The sequence below is a fragment of the Rattus norvegicus genome, chromosome 2, assembly GCF_036323735.1.
Source record: "Rattus norvegicus strain BN/NHsdMcwi chromosome 2, GRCr8, whole genome shotgun sequence".
In the NCBI taxonomy this organism is placed as follows: Eukaryota; Metazoa; Chordata; class Mammalia; order Rodentia; family Muridae; genus Rattus; species Rattus norvegicus.
The window spans coordinates 28,601,318-28,622,753 of NC_086020.1; the positions used below are offsets into that span (position 1 = coordinate 28,601,318).

Sequence of the window (21,436 nt, forward strand, 5' to 3'; positions counted from 1 at the left end):
CTTTATACACAACCTCCTGACCTGTGGGCCACGCGGTACCCACAGATCGGACTCCACTTCCGCTGTGGCTTCTGTTGCTTCAAGGTGAAGATCCCTCTGCTGTGGGTGGCCAGCGGAAGTGAGATAAACTGTTTACTCCTGTTTGCTTTACATAGAATTGTCTTCTTCCACGTGCGTCTTTCCTCCTCTCCCTCCTGTTCTTTTCTAGTCTCCCATTCTGGTCTTCGCCATCTTTCTTCTTCCCATTTCACCTCACCTTCCCTGACACCTGATTCTCATCCCTTCTCTGCCTTCCCCCTTCTCTCTTCTCTTCTTTCTCTTTCTCTCTCTCTCTCTCTCTCTCTCTCTCTCTCTCTCCCCTCTCTCTCTGCCCCTCCTCCTTTTATTTTCTCCCTCCCTCTTCTATTTTCCTTCCTCTCCTTCCTCTCCTCCTCCCTCCCCCCTCCCACCTCTGTTTTGAAAACAGGCTAGAACTTTGCACAAAGTCTGAAATCTTGGTGACCCTCCTGCCTCATCCTTTGGTGCACTGTTATTTACATGTGGGAGCTGCCATGCCGTTTTTTCTGTCTCCTTGAAGTTGGGATTTAAGAACAATTCTCTTGGACTTCTTTGGGTAAGAGAACTACAGCATACAGTACATGTGTGGTTTATTTTATCTGCATGAAGAACAGTATACCGTACACATGCAGTACGTTTTACCTGCATGTAGATATGTGTACTGTGTGCATGCCTGATGCTGTCAGATCATCAGAAGAGGGGATTGGACCCCCTGGAATAAAAACTGTAGGTAGTTGTAAGCCAGTATGTGGACGCCAGGAATAAGCCTAGGTCCTCTATAAGAGCAGTGAGTGCTCTTAACCTCTGAGACCTCTCTCCTGTCCCTGTCCCATGTTTGCATCTTTTTTACAATTTCTTTAAAGGTTGGCTCAGTGGGTGACATTTGCTGTCTACCTTGGAGGTCAGCAAGCTGTACTATCACGTGACAAATGGCCTCTGAAAAACTCAGCCGGAAAGGTCTGCTTTGACCTTCACTCTCAGGAAAGGTCCAACAGACAGCTTCCTAGTGTTTCCAGTTAGTTTTGAGATCACAGGTGTATCTGAGGGTGGCTTGCACTGGAATGCCTCTCCTGTCTCACACAGTGACTCACTTAACTGCTTTTCCTCTAGAAAGCTCGAACCTTCTTCTCCTGAGGACAACTTCCCTCGAGCACAGTTGGTCTAACAACTCTGAAAGGTTTAACACAAAGCACCAGCGACCACTGTTGCAGACAGTCCTTCCTCCTTATTTAAGTTATTTGTATAATGTGCCCCTTCATTTTCACAGGGCCCTTTCTGAAGATAAGCTGTGTGCGGAAAGCCTGAGCCTCAGGATGGGAAAAGCTGGCTCACAGAGCATGTTTAATGCTTTCCACTGGCTTCTGAAACTCAGGGCTTCCTCGAGGACATCCTGCTTCCCCAAGTTCCTCCCATGAAATACAACCTAAACATTTCCAGCTGCATATTCAACAGCCAAAGGGACGTCTCCTTTCCTCAAAAAAATGTTGCTTTTGACTTGGTGGCTGAAAGCACAACAGCTTTTGTTGATAAAATTCAAGTAAGTGAGTTATTTGAGCTCAAATGTATTTTGAAAAGTTATAATAGGAGAGTTTAAGGTTGCTTTCTGACTAGAGGAAGGGTTCTAATGCTGGGGGCGGGTCACAGCTGAGATGTATGTATGGCCTCAGGAAATTCATGTTGACAGCTCTTTGTGATAAAAGAATGCTTATTTAGATGAACTGATTTTTAAAAAACTGACCAAGAGTCTAGAAACACTTTACTAAAACCTTTTTTTTTTTAATTTATTTTTCAATTCTCAGGGGTTGATCACCATTGTGACTTCACCTCCTCCCCCCCCCCCAGGGAGTGAATGCTACAAGGCACAGGATGGTCACTCAAGAGGTTTTCTGCCACCCTCAACCAGGCTTGCTGGGAATGCACCATCCCCCTGCCTCACCCTGAATGCTGGGTGGACAGGCCCCACAAATGCTCCGTGCCCACCTCAGACAGGTTTGTATGTTACTAAAACAGAACTATAGATGTAATTCACAAAGATTTTTAAATCAGGAAACCCGTTTGTTTTCAAGTTGTAATCAACAATTTTCCAAAGCAGGGATTAAAAAAATGGGAAGCTAATCATTCTATGAATGCCTTTACAAACACCATGCTGTAGTGGCTTCTCCACTTACTGTCCAAGATCCCTTCTCCATGCCTATGGAAGCTGATCTAGAGGGATTGTCACTCACCCCGGTGCTCTCAGCATTTGTGACTGAGCTCAGGAGCAGTTTTCTCATATGTGGAATTTAGGGGAAGAGGACAGTAAGAGGGGAAGTGTCCGTGGTGTGGTCGGAAGGTGAGGGAGGGAATTGGGGTAAGGGAGGGGTGGGGTAAAGATGATCAAGGTGCCCTACATACAGGTATGGAAACACAGATTTAACCATATACTCACAGACACACACACACACACACACACACACACACACACACACACACACACACACACGGGAAGCACCAGCAAGGGGTGGGAGGGTGGTGTAGCAGGGATTAGTACAGCACTATCCTTGCCCTGTCTCTGGCTGGGATCCCATCCCTAACCTCTGGGCAGCTTCCTCACCCTCTGCTGATCCTTTAGCCACAGGGCTAGAAGCACCTATTCACTACAGAGTGGTGTGCTGTCCCACGGGGGCCCACAGCAATAATCTCTTCCAGAGACCAAGCAGGTTTTTAGTTTATTAATATATTTTTTAAAAAAAGAGGGTGAACACAAAACAATGACACGAAAGTTCACAAGTGCAGTGGTAACAGTTACGTTAAGTCACAGAGCACAGGACAGGGAGTCAATGATTTAGATAAATCAACACAGGAACAGAGTTAACCAGACAACTAGGGGAGTTTCATGGAAGCTATTCTACAGTATTGGGAAATACTTTGTTTTCTTAAATACTTTCTAGTCTTATCTGCTTAAAATGCCAACATATTTTTTTAACCAGGAAAAGGATATGTTTTAAATTAACTTCTAAATTAATTTGTCAAAGGCATGAAGATTTTTATATGCTTGTTAGTCACTGTGGCATTAAAAGACTTTAAAAACAACTTCAGTAACTCTTGAGAGAAATACAGGCTAATTTTCCTACATTGCAATCAATTTCAATCAATGAAATTTCCTTTCATTATTATTATTTTTAACCAAACTGACCTATATATTTCTTAAAACTGGACTTCAGTGTGTTTGCTTGCTTCTTAAAAAAGTTGTTTACCGGGGTTGGGGATTTAGCTCAGTGGTAGAGCACTTGCCGAGCAAGCACAAGGTCCTGGGTTCGGTCCCCAGCTCTGAAAAAAAGAACAAAAAAAAAAAAGTTGTTTACCATCTGACTGCCTCTGCCTCCCACCTACTGGGCTTAAAGGCATGCGACAAAATGCCAGGCTGATCTGAGTAATTTTTAACAAAACATTTGTAAATAAATAGCATCTAATTATTGTAGACTGAAGGGCTTATGTATTAAAAATATACATCTTGTATTGTGTCTTTATCCCAATCTATAGTTACCGGAAGCAGAGACTCAGATATCCAAAGCGGTTTAGCTGATAGGCCGTGCTTGTGTGACATATGCTTGGTGACATCCAGCTAATGACAACTTCTATGTGCGATGGTTTGCAGCGCATACGTCACAGCTGACCGTGTGCCAGCTCTCTGCGCTGCCTGAGTAAGGGCAGGACTCAGCTATTCTCCGACAGTCAGTCAGTCTACGGCCCACTATCCAACAGTGTGACCAGGGCACATGGGTGTGTCTGTCTGTGCAAGGGCCAGCCTTGCGGGACAGCTGCTGGATGTAAACACACCTTTCTCCGATTGTCAGATGTGCAGGTGTTATTGCCTCCCAAGATGGCATCCCCTCCCTTGCCAATTTCTAATTGACATAATCAGTTCACAGCAAATGAGACCCCTAGCAGGGTGGAGTGGGCCTGGTGGTCCTCATCTCTGCTCTCTGGGAGGCATAGCTGAAGGGGTATGATATACCTCATGCTCAGAGGCCTCCATGCAGATGGCTGTGTCTAGTTATCAGGCTTGGCTGCTTTGAAAGGTTTCTTACATTCCTGGCGAGTCTTATGCTCAGTCTTGGTCCACGTATTTTGTAAGTAAATTGCGTATCAAAACGGGGCTTTTCAACTGCTTTGATAATTCTTAAACTGTGGTTGTTCAAGACCTTCCCCTACACAGGTAATACTGTCTCATCCTTCCATCACTAAACATTACTATCAAATAATTTGAAAATATATAAATATAGACACATAGGCAAAAGCTGTCTTAAGTCTAAACTATGGGCTTCTTCCCTATCACTGGGGTCTTCAGCTGCCCAGGGCTAGCATCCACCAACCCAGACTTTATTAAGTCAGAGAATCAGATTATTTCTATAGCAACTGCCAGGGAATAAACAAGAAAGCGTCAAAGCGCAGAATCCACCCTGCACTGCCACTGTGTGTGTGCACACCACCTGTATGTTAAAGTCACCTAGATATAGAAGAGGTGACGCTCAACTACTATCCCAGCACTAAGCAACACTGGAAACCTTGACTCCGTTCCCATCACCTTGCTGGTGATTATCCAATCTATACACTTGATAGCACTTGTAAGAAGTATGCATGCAAATCAGACGTTGGCGGTTTTCTTAAGGCGTTGAAGTCAATACAGTTCTTGCCAGGGACTGATGGGGGTTCCCCAGCTGTTCACTTTCCAACCTTTTCTTCATGGAACCTTCCAGCCACCCTTTCCCTAAGCTAGTAGCTTTTTGTATATGCTATTATTCAGGTGGCTAGAGCAGGTATCCATCTTACTGGGCATCAGCTGGCCGGTGCTGTTGCAACTGTTGGAATCAGAGCTTTCTCTGCAGCACAAAATGCTGTAAAGGTGCTTCTGGCACTCGGAGGAGGCATAGTAGTAAATCAAGGGGTCGATGCAGCAGCTCACGCTGCTCACGCAGACGCAGAGGAGGTAAGCAAAATAGGCCGTCTCTGTGCCAGGACTGTCGGAGAGGAGCAGGTAGTGCACAATCAGGAGGACGTTGGTGGGCCCAAAGCAGACGATGAAGATGCAGAACACGGCGGCGGACAGGAACAAAGCCCGCGACTTCTTGCTCCGGTTCGCCACCGCGGAGGAGCTGAGGCATCGGATGATGGACGTGTAGCAGACTGTGGAAATGATCAACGGCACAAGAAAGAAGATGGCGGAGAAGGCGGAGAAATAGTACGAGTAAAAGCCATGCAGCAGGGTCTCGTTGAGGACGTCGTGGCAGGTGGTGATGTTGAGCCCCGGAACCTGGGTGGTCTGCTCTTTGAGGAGGAGGGGCACCACCCCCATGATGGCCATCACCCAGATGACCACGCAGGTGAAGTTGGCTCGGCCCAGAGTGCGCCAGGACAGGGACTGGATGGGGTACACCACTGCCAGGAACCGGTCAATGCTTATGACTGTCATGAGCATGATGGAGGCGTACATGTTACAATAAAACGCTGCGGTGGCGAAGCGACACATTCCGGACCCGAACTGCCAATCGGTGCCGGAGAAGTAGTAGCTGATCTTGAAGGGGAGCACGGACACGAAGAGGACATCGGCCATGGCCAGGTGCAGCATGTACACCACGGCCGGCTTCTTGACCTTCATCCGAAAGACAAACACAGCGATGGCCAGGATGTTCAGGGGAAGGCTGACTATGAACACAAACGTGTACACGGAGGGTATGAAGAGCGTCAGCCAGGGGCTGGTCAGATATCCGGAGGCGTCCTCGGAGATGAAGGGAGGAGGCGGCATGGGAGGAAAACGGCTTTTATTTAAGTAGACTGCCCTGCCCTCGAGCGGTATGCTTTCATTTTTCTCCTCCTCATCCCCTAGGGGGAACTGTTCAAATGTATCTTCACTGGGATTCCTGAGAAAAAATGAGCGGGGGTTTGGCGTAGCATACGGCGTAGCATACATCCTCTCAGATTCTGAAGGAAGAAAATCGAGAGCGTGAGTGACATAAACGGGCAACCCCGGACAAGCAGAGGTGCGCTATGTCTGTTTTCTGTAATTTTCCCGGGGAGCAGATGGCTAGGTTTAGATCTTGCACAGATGGACTACGGACTTGTTAGAGACTACGCACCTAGGTTGGAATATTGCACAACATTTTGTTCTCTGCTGCTCCAGAGAACGAATGGGAGCGAAAGGTCACTCCAGAGATCTTGCAAACCTCACTCACCATGAAAGATCGAAGACGCTTTGCTTCACATTTTATTTATTTTATTTTGTGTGGTAGGAGAGAGCAGGCATAGCACAGGATGGAGGGGAGCTGGTCCTCTCCTTCTGTCATGTGGACCCAGGGGATTGAACTCTGGCTGGCAGGCTTCTTGACAAGTGTCTTTTTCTGCTGAGCCACCTTGCCAGCCCTCAAACCATGCATTCTCCCCCCCACCATTGTACCCCACCATCTGTCTGCACAGGTCGTCTCCAGCTTCTACGACTTCTCTTTCCTTCCCCAGCTAGCTTGAGCCATCCTGAGAAACCCACCTCTCCCGAAGGAAAAAAAATCCACAAAATAGAAAGCAGAGAGTTAATTCTACAGGCCACAGAATAGGGGGCCATTCAGAGTAGGACCCAGAGCTCCCCAAATCTTCAGTTTGCTTACAAAGTAGGATGTCATGATGGCTTAGCTATCTAGGTGCAGAGGCCCTCAAGTTACATCTTCACAAGGCCAGGAGGCACCGATCCCCCTCGGCCAGCATCTTGCCTCTTTGCCTAGCAAGTCAGTCTAGGAGCACATGTGCTTGGCCATGACCTTATTCTAGAATGCTATATGCCTCAAGGTGCATGCCTGGTCAACCAGGCTCTCTGGAGTATCAACCAGATGTCATTATCTACACCTCCTTCCATCAAAACTATCCACTTGAAATGTCAGTCAGAGAAAAATTAATGGCACCAGTCAGACAGCAGGCTTTGGGGAACAAACAGCTTCGCTAAAAATCCTACATTTGTTGCATGCTGGGAAGCTGAGGTGTGCAAATAGGAACCACAGGGGGAATGCAAAGTCCCTGATACTGGGGGTGCTTGTGGCAAAGGCTGGCTATGCCTCTCTCTCAGAGATGTTGCCAGAGTTAAACCTTGGAAACTGGACAAGTGCAGTGGGTTTCCAGATTTTTTTTTTTTTTTCTTTTTGGTGTGGAAACTTTCAGAGAGGCTCTCAAATCTGTAATGCAATGAATGATGAGTTCAGCTGTGTAGCATCCCCGAGACAATCCTCTTAAAATAGAACTTTAGGCTCTGCTGTGTTTCCGTGTTACTCCCCACCAATGGCTGAAGGTACTCAGGGTCACAGGACAGTAGAAGGCACAGGTAGGAAGGGTAGGTCTTAGAGGATAGGATGACAGACTTTTTTTTCCCTTCCCGATGATTTTTAATTTGAGAGAGATCCAAAGCCAGTGTCTATGATACCCAGGAATACGTTCCTGACCTCTGTGCAGTTCCCGGCACATAGATAAGATTCTTGGAATCTCTAGGATAAGAGCATCTTTTGTATGCCAATGAGCTGACTGGTGGTTCAAGGCCTCTAGATAGCTTCAGAATCAGGGCTGATCACATGAAAGCCTGAGGCATGACTGGCAGGAGGGCAGGGCAGCTTTCCCACCTGGCCATTCATTCATTAGCATCTTCCGTAATACCATTTCTGATGGATGGGAAGCATAGGTGCTTCTCTGGGTTCCTTGAGCTAGCTGCTCTAGCAGACTAGAATCTGAGTAGAAGTCAGGGGAACCCTTAGTACATAGCCTGTCTGAGTCTGGAGGTCGAGGCTTAGGTATCTTTTTCTGGAGACAGACAGTCTTGTGGGCTGAGCTCTCAAATGTAGATGGTGTCTGAATTGAATGAAATGAGAAGACACATGACTGGTGTCCACTGGAGAATCTGCCCGAGGACAGACAGTGTGGTGTGAGGGGAAAGAGCCTTGGTCCCTCAGGGCTCACAGCACTTGGGGAGATGTTACACAGACCGTAGGGAACACACTTTGCTGCTCTGTTCTCAGAGCTAAGGTGGGCAGTGGGTAGGAAACCGAAAGGCAGTTTCAGGGACAAGACACCACATCCTTTGTCTTTGCTGCAGGCCGCAAATGCCTGAAGTGTTTGGGGCGCCTGCCCCTGCTCTGGACTCTCGTCCCCTTCCCTCTTTCCCAGATGCCTGGAAGCTGACGAGAAGTTGTGACTGAGCCTCCATAGCAAAGCATCGCCCACTGCCTCTGGTGAAGAGCTTTGGGGGTGACCTCTGAGTTCACACAGTGGCAGTGGGTTTTACCCATTATACAATGTTGGTAGTGATCTGGTAGTCTCTGGGTCTTGTGCACTCGGTGCTGTCTTGATTTCTTCTCTTTACAGCTGATCTATACTCAGATCCTGCCTCGGTCTAATAGGTCAGGTCCCTTATCCTCTTCCAAGGTCTGAAGGTCATTACGAATGGAGATCCTACGACCTTGTAAGTCCTAACCCCAGCCCATCTCCTAAATGATCTTCAATCTTGAATGGGGAATAATAGGAATTAGTCACCTAGGAAGCCACTTATAATGGACCCCTCTCTTATAATCTATTTTGGACCCCATCTCCTTTTTCCTGGCTAACACTAGAGAGGGAAACACACCAATTGCCCCCCTCCCCTGCCCCCAACCCAAGACTTATAACACCCAATAAAAAGGTGCAGGTGTCAGGGCTTTCTTAAAGTCCACTAAGGGAAAGGGCATTCGGGTGGTATGGAATTTGAGTTCTGCCTCAGGCCTTGAGTGGAGATGACACTGTGATCTGCTTCTAAAATGAGATCACCTACTATTGTCTCCCCATGAAGAGTTAATCCATCTGGCCCTATCAGTGACCAGGAAGGCCAGGGTACCACTTCCCAGGAAAGCTGCAAGGCATGGCCAAGGAGATGGGCAGAATAATTATATCTCTGTGTGATGAGGTTCTTACCCTTCCTAGAAGCCCAACCTGGTGCAGCCATTGACGGAGTTCCTGCTGTGCAGGGATGCAGTCACTGAGAGCTTCTACCACTTACCGGGGAGAGCTCCACTACAGGGCACCAACATTCACTGAACTTCCGCTACGGAGAGACGCAGGTGTTTAGAGCGCCAGCCAGCAGGCAGCATCACCCGCATCACTGAACCTGCCTGCTTTTCTGAGTTCTAACTCAAATTCACCCTCTCTCCCCAATAACAGCAAAAGGTCTAAGCATGTTTTCTCTGGCACTCTGGCTATTCTCAGTCTCCAAAGTTTACTGCATTCCCTAAACCCAATCAAATTAGTACAAAGGAGGAGGTCACAATACATAGCTGGTTGGTCATAAGTTCCACAGTCACTGGGAAAGAATTTCAGGAAGGAGGAAAAAAAGTCTCAGGAAAGGAATCTCAAAATCTGCTCTAGGCTTTTTTTTTCCTTTTTTTTTCCCTTTTTTCTTTTTTTCTTTTTTTAAGACAGGGTTATATTTTGTAACCTTGGCTGCCTTGGAACTTACTGTGCAGACTAGGCTGGGCCTAAAGTCATAGAAATCTACCTTCCAAGGGCTGGGGACTGAAGGCATATGCCGCCATACCGGCCTCTGCTAGAGGGAGGGTTTGGGCAACACTGAGTCATGTGTATTACACACAATCTCTGCTAAAGATGAACACAAACAAAACCCCCAAGTCACCCTCACTAGCAGCAGCAGCACCCCAGCACCCCCAAAACCCCCAAGCATGTGGGAGTAGTGTTCACCGGCAATCCCAGTGCTCTGAAGGCTGACAGCAGAAGGATGGAGAGTCCAAGGCCAGCCTGGATTATACAGTGGACCCTGTCTTTAAAACAGAGAGGCCTTTAATCCCAGCACTCAAAAGCAGAGGAGAGCAGATCTCTGAGTTCAAGGCCAGCCTGGTCAACAGAGCTATTTCAGGGCTACACAGCCTGAAAACCAAAACAACAATGACCAGGACAACAACCACACCCTGAGGTGATACTCAAGCTTCTGCTCAAGACAGCCACCAAATTAACTGACTGCTAATGCAAAACGACAGTGATCAATTCTCTGTGAAGGAATGTGCCAGAATCCAGAGTCTTCATAGCCCAATGTCTAGACTATAATCTCAAATGATTCAGTATAACAAGAATTAAGGTGCTGGGATTCTAGCTCAGTGACAGAACATTTGCCTAGCATGTAGAAGGCCCAGGGTTTAATCCCCTGCACCGATAATAAATAATTACCAAACAATAATTGGGCAGCTGGGCACAGTAGCGGGTACATGTGATGTCAGCAGGTGGGAGACTGAACCGGGAGAACTGAAAAACTGAGGCCAACCTGGGCTGCCCTGGCGAGTCAGTCATCCTGCGCTACAAAGTGAGACTTTGTTTCAAAAATACCAATAAGGGCTCGCAATGTGATGAACTAAAAGAACTGAGTTTTATTAGCTCTGCTCTGATCTTTTAGACAAAAATAAGCTCTAGGGCTGGAGTGACAAACCAGTCATTAAAAGGCTGCTCTTCCAGAGGATCGGAGTTCAAGCCTAAGCACCTGTGAGGTGGCTCCCAATCATCTTTAGCTCCAGTTCCAGGTGACCCCAGGTCCTCTTCTGGCCTCCATAGGCACTGCACACACGGTGCACAGACACACGTGCAAGCAAAATACCCATACACGTAAACTAAAAACAAAATGAAATCTCTGGGTTTTCTCCTTCCACTTACCTCACATCATCTAGGAAAGCTAACTCCAACTGGACTAAAAGACTTATTATACCCAAAACTACACAGGGAACCCAGAAGAGAAAGCTCTGTAGGTCTGACCCCAAGACACCGGCAACCAAAGCAGAGAGATGTAATGGAATCAAAACAAAAGCTCCATACAGCAAAAGGGGCCATCATCAATGAGAGATACCTTACAGATAGATGGGAGACAATACTACAGATCACACGTCCTACCTGATAAGGGATTCCTGTCCAAACATCTAAGGAACTCAGTACTCACTATTGAGAAAACAAGTTGTTTAAAAAAAAAGGGGGGGGGGACAGAAACTAAACAGATGTTTCCAATGGTAATACAAAGAGTGCCTGAATGGTATGAAATAAAATGTTCAGCATTACTAATCGTCATGGAATTGCTGTTTAAAACCACCATGAGCAATGACTTTACTTCATTAGGATGACTACCATGAAGAGTGAAAGATTAACAAGTGCTGGAAAGATCCTGGAGAAACCAGGACCTTGGACACCAGCTGGAGCCGGAAGCACAGCCATTATGGAAGATGGCTTAGAACTTCAGACAACTAAACCCAGAATTATCCCCACTAGTGAGCGTGGACAGATGGAGGGTTTCTGGTGATGCACAGAGGAGAGTTAAGTGCTTACCAACATGCCCCAACACAGACATAAGAACCTACATGACACTTGGAACAGGGACACGACTTGAAGTTACTTATCTAGCCGAGCGGCAGGAATGTGGTTATGTGGTGGTCTGAAAGCAACAGTCCCTGCCTGGGCTTCAGTGGCTCTGCCGATACTGTTTTCTGACACGCCCTTCTCAGCAAGTCCTTTGTCAGCAACCCGGTATTTACCCTAGGAACATTATACCTCAGGGAGCACGTGGTATTTGCAGTTTGGAATGGGGAAGAATGCATAATCCCTCAACTAATATCATTGCCTAAGGCGGGTACCCTTTCTTCCTACTTTACATTTGATATGCTCAGTTTTTTTAAATGAAATTAAAAGAAAAAAAAGTATTCTTAAGAAGTGTATACTAACGTCACAGAAATACTCAGACCAGGCAAGATGGCTAGACACTTCAAACACACTCAAGACCCTCATGCTAGAAGTCGAGCCTGCTCTTCTTGATTTTCATACGGTCTGAGCATGACTCAGAGGTCAAGGGGAAAGTGTTTGTCAGCTGGCCAAGAGCTGGCTCTTCAGGGTCACCTTGCTTGTTGACCAATAGTCACAGCAAGGCAAAGTTAAATTCTGGTCTTATGGAGAAAGCAGTGCAGGGAGATCCCAACTAGATTCTTAGATTTCTTGCTAGGTTTTACTTAAGGAAGGTCTCTCCAAAGTCCCCAAGTGGTTTTGCAATACTAACTCTTGCAGCCTAGGCAGAACACTATGCTCTTGAGGTTGGCCTTGAACCCCCAATCATCCGGTCTTCGCTTCTTGAGTGCTGGGATTACAGGCATTTGCCAGCATGCCGGGCTCCAGTTTAGATATTGAAGATAGCATATTGCTAACTAGCTTAAACTCAGACCATCCCGGAGACCTGAAGTTAGTGTCAGGGGATGGCTCTTTTGACTTTGCTGAGATCTGGCTGGAAGCAGAGGGGTTCATAAGATACCCTTTCGCGGCACCTGAGAGTCACACCATGCCAGGGTCTGGACTGTGACTCAGTGCTCTGCTCCAGCGCTCACACTTCTGGGGAATTAGCTAACTTGAAGTCTCAGGATCCTGTTCACATTCCCACAGTGAGCAGGTCAGTCGTGGCCTGCACTTCAAAAGCCCCACGATGGGGAGGAGGACACCGGAGAAGCAAGGCAGAGGCCAGGCAGACAAGTGAAACACTGCAGTCTTTCTAGAATGTTCCAGTCCCTCCAACTCAAACAGACACCACTTTCCCAAGGCAGGAGCCAGCATCTCCCTCCACCCCACGCCCGGGCCTCCTTTTGCATCTGGAGTAGGAGATGTACAGCAGCACAACCTTGGGTACCTCCGAGTTTTGTTAGCATCAGGTCAATACAGGTCAATACCCTGTGGGCTCCCACTGGTCAAAGAAGAGCGAGCGCTTTGTTCATAGAATAAATGATGATGGAGGTGGTCCAGGGAGCCTGTGCGTGAGGAGTCTTATCAAGCTGCAGCCAAGCAGCCAAGCAGGTGCAGATGTAAGGAAGCCTTCGAGATAGAGAAATAGCAAGTAAAAGGGGTGGGGCCGTGATGTTCCTGGACTCATCCCCAGCACTGAAGGGTAAGAGGTGACAGAAGACTGGATGGCCCGCACAGAGATCAAGCGTAGCAGTGGAGTTCCTTCATCCTGGTTGTACATGATGCTCATGGTTATTTATGACACAATCAGGAAACCTGGACACTTTGTATAGTGGATGGCATCGAGAAACTGTACACTAATTTCTTCTGATGATATTGTGTTTATGAAAAAGAGTTCCCACCTTTAGAAAAAGCTATGTATTTAATTCATGTATGTATGTATGTATGTATGTATGTATGTATGTATGGGTAGTTAGTTTTTTGAGGCACGGTTTCTGTGTGTAGCTTTGGCTGTCCTAGAACTCACTCTGTAGACCTCCAACTCAGAGATCCACCCTCCCCTGCCTCTCAAGTGTTGGGATTAAAGGCATGTGCCACCACCTCTTGGCTTATAATTTATATTTTTATTTAATAAAATAGTATATTTAAAGACAGATCTTGGGAATGTGTTTGGAGGCTCAGCAGGGAGTGCTGATACTCAAAATACCAGCCCCCTTTCTTCCAGTAAGGTCGTGCAGGGAAACAGCATTGAGATGAATGGAGCACAGAGAGGGAGGAGGGGGGCACCTGTCTGCCAGATCAACCCTGGGGATAGTCAGGCTAATGGATCCTCCTTGGCCAGATCACCCTCACATCCTGTATTCAAGAATTTAATGAGATGATGTCTGGGATTTGCTTCTCTGGAGGAGGACACTGAGGGTCTTGCTAAAAGAGGTCAGATGATGGATGGGTCGTGGAGAGATGGGCGCAAAGCCAAACAAGCAATTCATGATCCCTACTTGTCATTAGACATTTACTTGTAATTATGTGTGTGCGTGCATGCGTGCGCATGTCTTTTTGTGTGCATATGTGCAGTATGTGTGCTCTCAGTGTGTGAGTGTTGAGCAGCTGCCCTAGAAGGGCACCTGCAGTGAGCCACCTGACGTGGGAACTGGGACTCAAGCTTAGGTCCTCTGGAAGAGCAGCACATGCTCTTAGCTGCTGAGCCATCTTTCTAGCCCCAAATGTAAGTTTATTGTTGTTTTGGGGGAGGAGGTGGTTTGTTTGTTTTTTGCTTTTGTCTTAGTGCAGAAGGAGGGGAAGCTCTTGAATGTTCTCATGAATATGGCTTTATGTTTAGAGAAATCATGTAGTATGGACATCCAATTTATTTAGAGACCTCTCACTATGTGTCCTTGGATAGCCTTGAACTTGCCATGTACACCAGACTGTCTTTGAACTCAGAGAGATCTGCCTGCCTCTGCCTCCAGAGTAGTGGGATTAAAGATGTGTATCACCATGGCTGGATAATATTAACATTTTAAAGGTTTTAGAGAATATGTAGGAAAAAAGCTCAGGAAACCTTCACATGTGTTAAACACCCACTAAACACCAGACATGTCCCTTGCTTTTACTTATAACTTTGGTTTATAATGACATATTTAGAGGTACAGACAGGATATGTAACTAATTCAAGATCACACAGCTGATAAGTCGAAGAGCCAGAATTTGAATCTAGATAGGTGTGAAAGCTTAATACCCTTTGACCACAGTGAACCATCTGCCCTCTATTTTCTTTTTTGTTTCTACTTTTTTATTTTGGGGTCAAATCTTCTGTTGCTTGGAAATTCTGAAGTTTTCTGGCTTTGGTTATATACCAACCCCTGTCTGCACCTCAGCCCTTCTAGACATGCACAGGAAGTAGACAAACACAGAGATAAACAGTGAAAAACCTTCTGAGTGTCTAAGTGTGTGCGTGCATGCACATGACTCTGTGTGTGTGTGTGTGTGTGTGTGTGTGTATGTGTGTGCAGTTAGCTTTTTGAGGCAGCCAAGTCTTTTGTCTACCGCTCTCAGCTTTGCTGCTCAGAGTCAGGCTCTCAGTGAACTGGAAGCCCTCCATTTTGTCTAGGCAGGCTGACTGGCCAGAGAGCTTCCAAGATCTGCCTATTTCTGTCATTCAATGCTGGGTGCTTGTGATTCGAACTCAGAGCCTCCTGCATGCACACCAAGTCCTGGTACTTACTCAACGACATCCTCCCTGCACCCTCCAGTGAAATCTTTAATGTGATGTTCTGGATGGGGCCTAACTAAGAACAGCAGGAGAACAAAGCAGTAAGGCAAAGTTCATGGCAGAATGCCTTGGAGCTGCCCCTCTGGTATAGCCTGGGGCTTTAAGACAGCCAGGAGGCACTGCAGGCAGGCCAGTCACAGGAAGTTATTGTAGTGTTCCCAAGGCACAGCCGAAGTGAACACAAGTCTGTAGGGCTCTTGCCTGGAGGCAGGAGACAGATGTGGGGTAGTCAGGATGCTCGAGGGCCTCCCGGAGAGCCACTGGGATTCCCTGACCATGCTCATCCCTGTGGTCTGCTCTCTGCCCTGAATCTCCATCCCTAAGACTCCTGTCCCAGGAAAGCCACTGTCCGTGCTCTAATCAATAGCAAGAGATAAAAGACCAAGTACCAATCAGTGTATCCAGGGTTCACGGTCCCTCCCAGACTTCAGCTGTCCCTCTGCCCCGTCTTTCTGCAGTGAGTGAGCCTGAACTGAAATGGTGAATCCTAAACGAGACACTTCATAAAGGATACTTCTGAGAGAGCACAGCTCTTCTGGGGGAGGCCTTGACTTTGCTCCTTAGGGGACACAGATCACTGTCCGAGGTTATGCTAGGTTTAAACTCCAGTAGAGATTGAGCAATCAATGTGAAATCCAATGATAGGGTTGCCACAAGTTTTTAAAATATTTTTGCTTTATTTGTAATTATGTGCAGCATGTGTGTGTGTCTGTCTGTCTGTCTGTCCCACGGGTGGTCTATGCACATGCGTGAGGTTGCCCACAGAAGCCTGAGGTGTCTAGACGCCTCGAGGCTGGAGTCACATGGCTGTCATGGATGTGGTTATGTATACTCCAACTGTGCCACAAAGTAAAATGTATTTCTAACTTATGTCTGGCTGGCAAAACAGACAGAGACCAAACCAAACCAGAAACCATGTTTCTGGAGTACTCTAAAAATCTAATCTGCAACTTGTCACAAACTTTAAATATACATTCACAGCTGTGCAGATTTGCTCGTTGCCACGTGCGGCTCCCAGATTAAGACAGCAAAGTTACTTTCGAAAGCCAATCGTACACACAAGGTTATAGGGGATTTGCAGGATTTAAGGATTCGGGGATAAAACCCTTCACTTCAAAACTCGGAGCACTGTAGTGCATTCTTGTAATCTAGAACTTGAGAGGCTGAGGCAGGAGGATTTGAGTTTAACGCTGGCCTGCACTGCACAGCAAATATTGTTTCCAAAGACAAACGGAACTGGAGAGCTGACTCAGTGAGTTAGAAAGAACACTTGCTACAAAGAATGGGGGGGGGACAGGGGGGGATGGGACAAACGACTGAGTTCCCATCACAACACCCATGTACGACTGTTATCTTAGTACTGTGTGTGTGTGTGTGTGTGTGTGTGTGTGCGCGCGCGTGTGTGTGTGCACAAGCACGTGGGCAGGGGCATGCTCCCCCAATATCACTGGAACTCATTGGCATAGGCTTGCACATCCCCCCCTCCCCCAGCCATAAACTTGGTAACTCTAGTGGGTTTGGTAGAAAACTACAGCAAGGGAGGACATGGGGGGCGGGGAACCCCGGAAAAAAACCCAGGTTTATAGGGAATACCATTTACTCTGTCAGTTCTAGCAAGAGGTAGTGAAAGGCTGAATAAAAGAGTCCACAAACCAGGTTATGGAGAAGTCTGGCTGTGGAAAGCACAGAGTTTGACACTAGCAACGTGCTGAACACGCACACAAGTCACAGTTCCGGACACTGTCCTGATAAGGACGGTGCTCCAATGGGGTCTCAGCGGAAGGGGACCCTGGGGACTCAGGAACCCAAGTGAATGGACTCATCCCCAGAAACACAGGCCCACATGTGGATGATGACATTTGGAGAACAGGTAAACCCACAGAGCCAAGGAGCAAACTAGTCGTCGTTACGGCAGATGTCAGGGTGACCTGGAGCTCACGAGATTTGTCGTGAAGTGGCAACTTCTGGGATGTGGTGGAGGAACTGGTAACTGCAGCAGACTTCAGAGTGCATGACTAGATGTTCTGAGAATTTCATCTCAATTGAAAGGAATCATACAAGGAGGGAGATAGGAATGTTAGAAATGAGAGACAGACAGACAGATAGACAGGAGTTACTAGGAAGCCCCAAAATGAAGAGAGTAGCAACATCAGAAATGCAGGTTTCTGGGGAACTCCATATTTTGGGGTCTTTTTGCTTAGAACCCAGCTAAATTCCAGTTTGCTAGGGCAACAGGGACAAAAGAGACATGGAGAGGGGAGGAAGGTGAATGGGAAGGAGATTTTTGGAAAAGAAGCAAGTCCTTGGGTTCTAAAAAGAGCAAGTTCACAAGACAGACCCAGGCAGGCGCAGCTACTGCGGGGGTGAGAGGCCGTGGCGGGGAGTGGGGGGTGTTCGTGGTTAAAAGGGCATTGGGAGTTGAGAGAAGTCAGCTAGCCTGGAGTGACATGTGGGAAGAAGTCAGAGGACATCCATTCTTGAGGCTGGACGAAGTGAGGAATATATAAAAGGAAGGCAGAGCGAAGCCGGGGCCTGTCTTGTACGGGGACTTGTCTCTTCTTGCTGAGGAACCAGGCTTGGCCTGGAGATAAGGACCGCAGCCTCTGAAATCCCAAGGCACTTGGCCACAGTCACCATCAGCCATTCTCTCTTTTTTATGCAGCGGGAAGGAGAAGCAGATTTACTTTGGGTTGTGTTTGTGAGTTCACTTATTGCCTGCAACAACTGTAGAGAGTCCGCTCCTCTAATACCCTCGCTTCCCCTCAGGCAGGTCCCTCAATCTCTCTGGGCCTCAATTTTGAATCAGCAAAGGGGATAAATGTCTCATCACACCTATGCTCTTGTGCTGATCAGATCTCATATATTTTAAAAGGCCTGTTCCAAAATTAAACCGAGGAAGTATAATCTAAAGTTGTGTGAACTCACATCTCCACATACACTTTAGGACACCATCTCCCTTCCCCCCCACTCCATGATTAAGGACAGCTACCCAAAAGCAGGCAGGCTGGTTAGTTGCTGCTCCACTTGGGGACCCTCTCTGGGGTTCTGAGTTTTCCCATGAGCATCACTCAAGCTCACACGGAGGAAAGACAGAGAACAGGAAACACCCTACTCTTTGTCACCTCTTAATCCTGATGTGTGGGAGACCAGAGTACACATTCTTTCAGCGATAACCAAACAAAACTCACCACATTTTCTTCAGTGTGAAAGGCACGGCTAAAGGTTTCTAACAAAATATCCCTACTAAGAAATTCAAAACAATTTCCCTCACTTTCTAGTTAGGAACTTTACAGGTAACGAACGCCTCTACTTTGGAGAAAGGAGAAAATATTTGACGAAATAAATTGACCAAATTAATTTATTTGGTTCTAAAGAGGGGTCCCTTTTCTACATCCGGAGAAACAGTTTCCGATAACAAAGACCCACTTTACTCCCTGCAACCAGAAACCTTCATCACCTCCTGGGTACCAGGCCCAGCTGGGGACTGTCCAGTCTTTATTGTGTGATTGTGGATTTTTCTTTTACATTGCTTGTCCCTCCTTGTAAATCAAAAGAAAGAGAGAGAGAGAGAGAGAGAGAGAGAGAGAGAGAGAGAGAGAGAGAGAGAGAGAGAGATCCATCAAAGTAAAAACTTCAGGAGAGTGGTTCCACTGAACACCAAAAGTACAGAATCACAAGACCCTTTCTTTCTGAAGGTGGTCTTGCAAAACAGGCCACACAATGACAATAGAAGCGATTGCGGAGACCGTTCGGCTGAGCCTAGGGTCCCTCCTCCGGATTCAACACCCGGTGGCCCGCCGACTGCACCCTACAAAACCGAGTCCAAAAGAGCATCGCCCGTGCGGGGAGTGGGGAAGATATGGCACATGGATGTGACTAGGGGAGCTTCTAGATCTCGTCCCAAATGGCTGTTTGACTCCTGGGGGAAACTGAGGCAGGGTTGCAGCCGGAAGCACCCCATAGAGGAGCTGGCGCAACCTATCTTTTGATATCCACCCCCCCACCCCCGTGCGCACCCACCCGCAGCTCTTACCTGGCTGTCTCATAGGAACGCGGGAAGACAGCAAAGGACCGCACAGGCTGAGGCCGACCGCGACGAGCAGCAAGCGCCGGGGCCCCATTGTCCCGAGGCTGCCCGCGCGGCCCGGCGACCGCGGTCGCCTACTTTCTTAGGAGCAGCTCGTTCGGAGCCTGCAGGGGACTAGTGGCGACTGCGCCGCCCCGGGGTGAGTATTTGGAGGCGGTTCAGGGACGTGGGGCGGGGCCCCGCGGGCTGTGCGCGTTCCCGCAGCCTCCGCTCGTGCCCGCAGCCCCTCGCTCCTCCCCTCTCTCCCCCAGTCTCGCCTCTTGTGGTTGAGCCGCGAGCCTAGGAGTGACTCAGCCCCATTGGGGTCCTCAGAGAGCTCCTGCGGCGGCTTCAATGACTCTCCTGGGATGTGGAGCTAGACCGGGACTATCCCCTGGTGGTGCTCCAAGTCTCTCCTCCTTCCCAGCGTCTAGGCGCGCTCGCCAACTTTTGGAGTTTAGCTTAAAGTCGGCGAGTGACTTCTAATTTTTTTTTTAATTTATGGGAGATGCATTTAAAGATTGGCCCTGCAGTGACATGGGTGTCCCCGGATGTGTGGACAGTGCTTGACATTTCTCGAAATTCAATTTATTTTGCGAGCTTAGACGGATCACGTCTAGCCTTGATCTTCCACAAGACTGGAAATGGACAAGGTATCCCAGGCGCAGGTTCTCCAAGCTCTTGCCTACAGAAACGAACCCCTGAGCCAGAGTCACAGGCCCCAGTGTCCAGGGTAATGCTAGGTGCCTCCCGCCAGTAGGATGCTGGGTGGGAGGAGGAGGGGCAGCACTGGGAAATTTTAAAGAGTCCTTCGCACTTTACAGTTTGCGCTTGGCTACATTTCAGCGTTAGATATCAAAAGGGGTATCACGGTTGAGGCCTAGCGAGGAGGAACCGCCAGCCTATTTTACTTAGAAAGAGTCCAGTGAGGAAGACACCCCGAAAAAGAATCCTGGTCCTCTACCCAGAGTTTCTGAAAGAGCCAATTCGCAGCTCAGCGCTCTGAAGTGCTGTGATTGTCTTAGGGTTTCTATTGCCGCAATGAAACACCACAACCAAAAAAGCAAGTTGGAGAGGAAAGGGGTGTTTTGGCTTATACTTCCATATAAGTGCTCATCAATAAAGGAAGTCACAACAGGAACTCAAAGAGTGGCAGGACCCAGGAGGCAGGAGCTGAAGCCGAGGCCATGGAAGGGTGCTGCTTACCGCCTTGCTTTCTTACAGAGCGCAGGACCATTAGGCCAGCGATGGCCACACCCACAATGGGCTGGGCCCTCCCCATCAAACACCAATTAAGAAAATTCCCTACGGGCATGTGCAAGTCCAGATTTTAGGAAGGCATTTTCTCAGTCCTGTTTCTCTCCTCTCAGACGACTTTAGCTTCTGTCAAGATGATATAAAACTAGCCAGTACAGTGGTATTCTGCACTCCCTGCAAAGGCTTTGAAAAGGGCAATTTTGCGTAAAGACTGTCTTTCCCTAACTAGAATTCCAACATTTCCACAATGGAGAAAACAAGATTAGAGGCCATCTCCTCCCCTTACCCTCAGAGCTGCCTCATGGTCTTCATAAGTTGCACAGTCAGTTGTGCAATCACCCAGTAAACAATGCCATTTAAAATCTTTCCCACTGGAATCTTTCCAGAAAGCACGTTTTAGGGTAAGTGGAGACCATTAGCATATTTCTGCACACATTAATAACATGGTATCGTTTTCCTCACCTCTCTGAAATGCTGTTGGGATTTTAGATTCATGGCTTTTATGGACCACAGGTGAGAAAAAGAAAATTGCTGCAATTAACCCAAGGAATACCATTGCTTCTAAGAGATGCTCCCACTGATTGTAAAGACATTGAAACTAGGGCTGGAGAGATGGCTCAGTGGTTAAGAGCACTGACTGCTCTTCCAGAGGTCTTGAGTTCAAATCTCAGCAACCACATGGTAGCTCACAACCATCTGTAATGAGATCTGATGCCCTCTTCTGGTGTGTCTGAAGACGGTGACAGTGTACTCATATATGAAATAAATAAACCTTTTTACAGAAGGTTTGGGGAAAAAGAAGACACTGGAATTTAAAAAAATGATAAAGCAAGTGACAAGGTTTTGACAGTTCAAAGATGCAAAGTATAGAATTATTTTCATCCACAGAGATGTTTCTAGACTCTATGGAAGTCTGAAAGCTGGAAAGCGCTAAACCCTGCAAGCAGGTGGGTTTCTGCAGTAACTTGTGCTGCATTGCTCCCTAGTATCAGAGTTAATCTTTTCTTTCATGGGTCATGATTCCCTCTGAGCATCAC

At 47.5% G+C, this 21,436-nt stretch overlaps 1 protein-coding gene and 1 long non-coding RNA gene across 2 annotated transcripts; one reads left to right on the forward strand and one right to left on the reverse strand.

Moving 5' to 3' along the window:
* The first annotated feature begins 885 nt into the window (after positions 1-885).
* Positions 886-3,024, forward strand: LOC134485820 (uncharacterized). Its single transcript, XR_010064041.1, has 2 exons — positions 886-1,594; positions 1,857-3,024. It is a non-coding gene; the product is annotated as an uncharacterized LOC134485820 (long non-coding RNA).
* Positions 2,749-19,262, reverse strand: F2r (coagulation factor II (thrombin) receptor). Its single transcript, NM_012950.2, has 2 exons — positions 19,110-19,262; positions 2,749-6,018 (listed from the first exon to the last, which is right to left on the reverse strand). Exons 1-2 carry the CDS (start codon positions 19,195-19,197, stop codon positions 4,808-4,810), a joined length of 1,299 nt encoding a protein of 432 aa, NP_037082.2. The 5' UTR covers positions 19,198-19,262; the 3' UTR covers positions 2,749-4,807.
* Between the last annotated feature and the right edge of the window lie 2,174 nt (positions 19,263-21,436).

What these genes read in the sequence shown, in the direction of transcription:
- F2r (NM_012950.2), bottom strand. Translation starts at nt 19,197, where the DNA reads ATGGGGCCCCGGCGCTTGCTGCTCGTCGCGGTCGGCCTCAGCCTGTGC. An exon ending in CGTTCCTATGAGACAGCCAG is followed by an intron (nt 6,019 to 19,109) that starts GTAAGAGCTGCG and finishes TTCTTCCTTCAG; the next exon opens with AATCTGAGAGGATGTATGCT.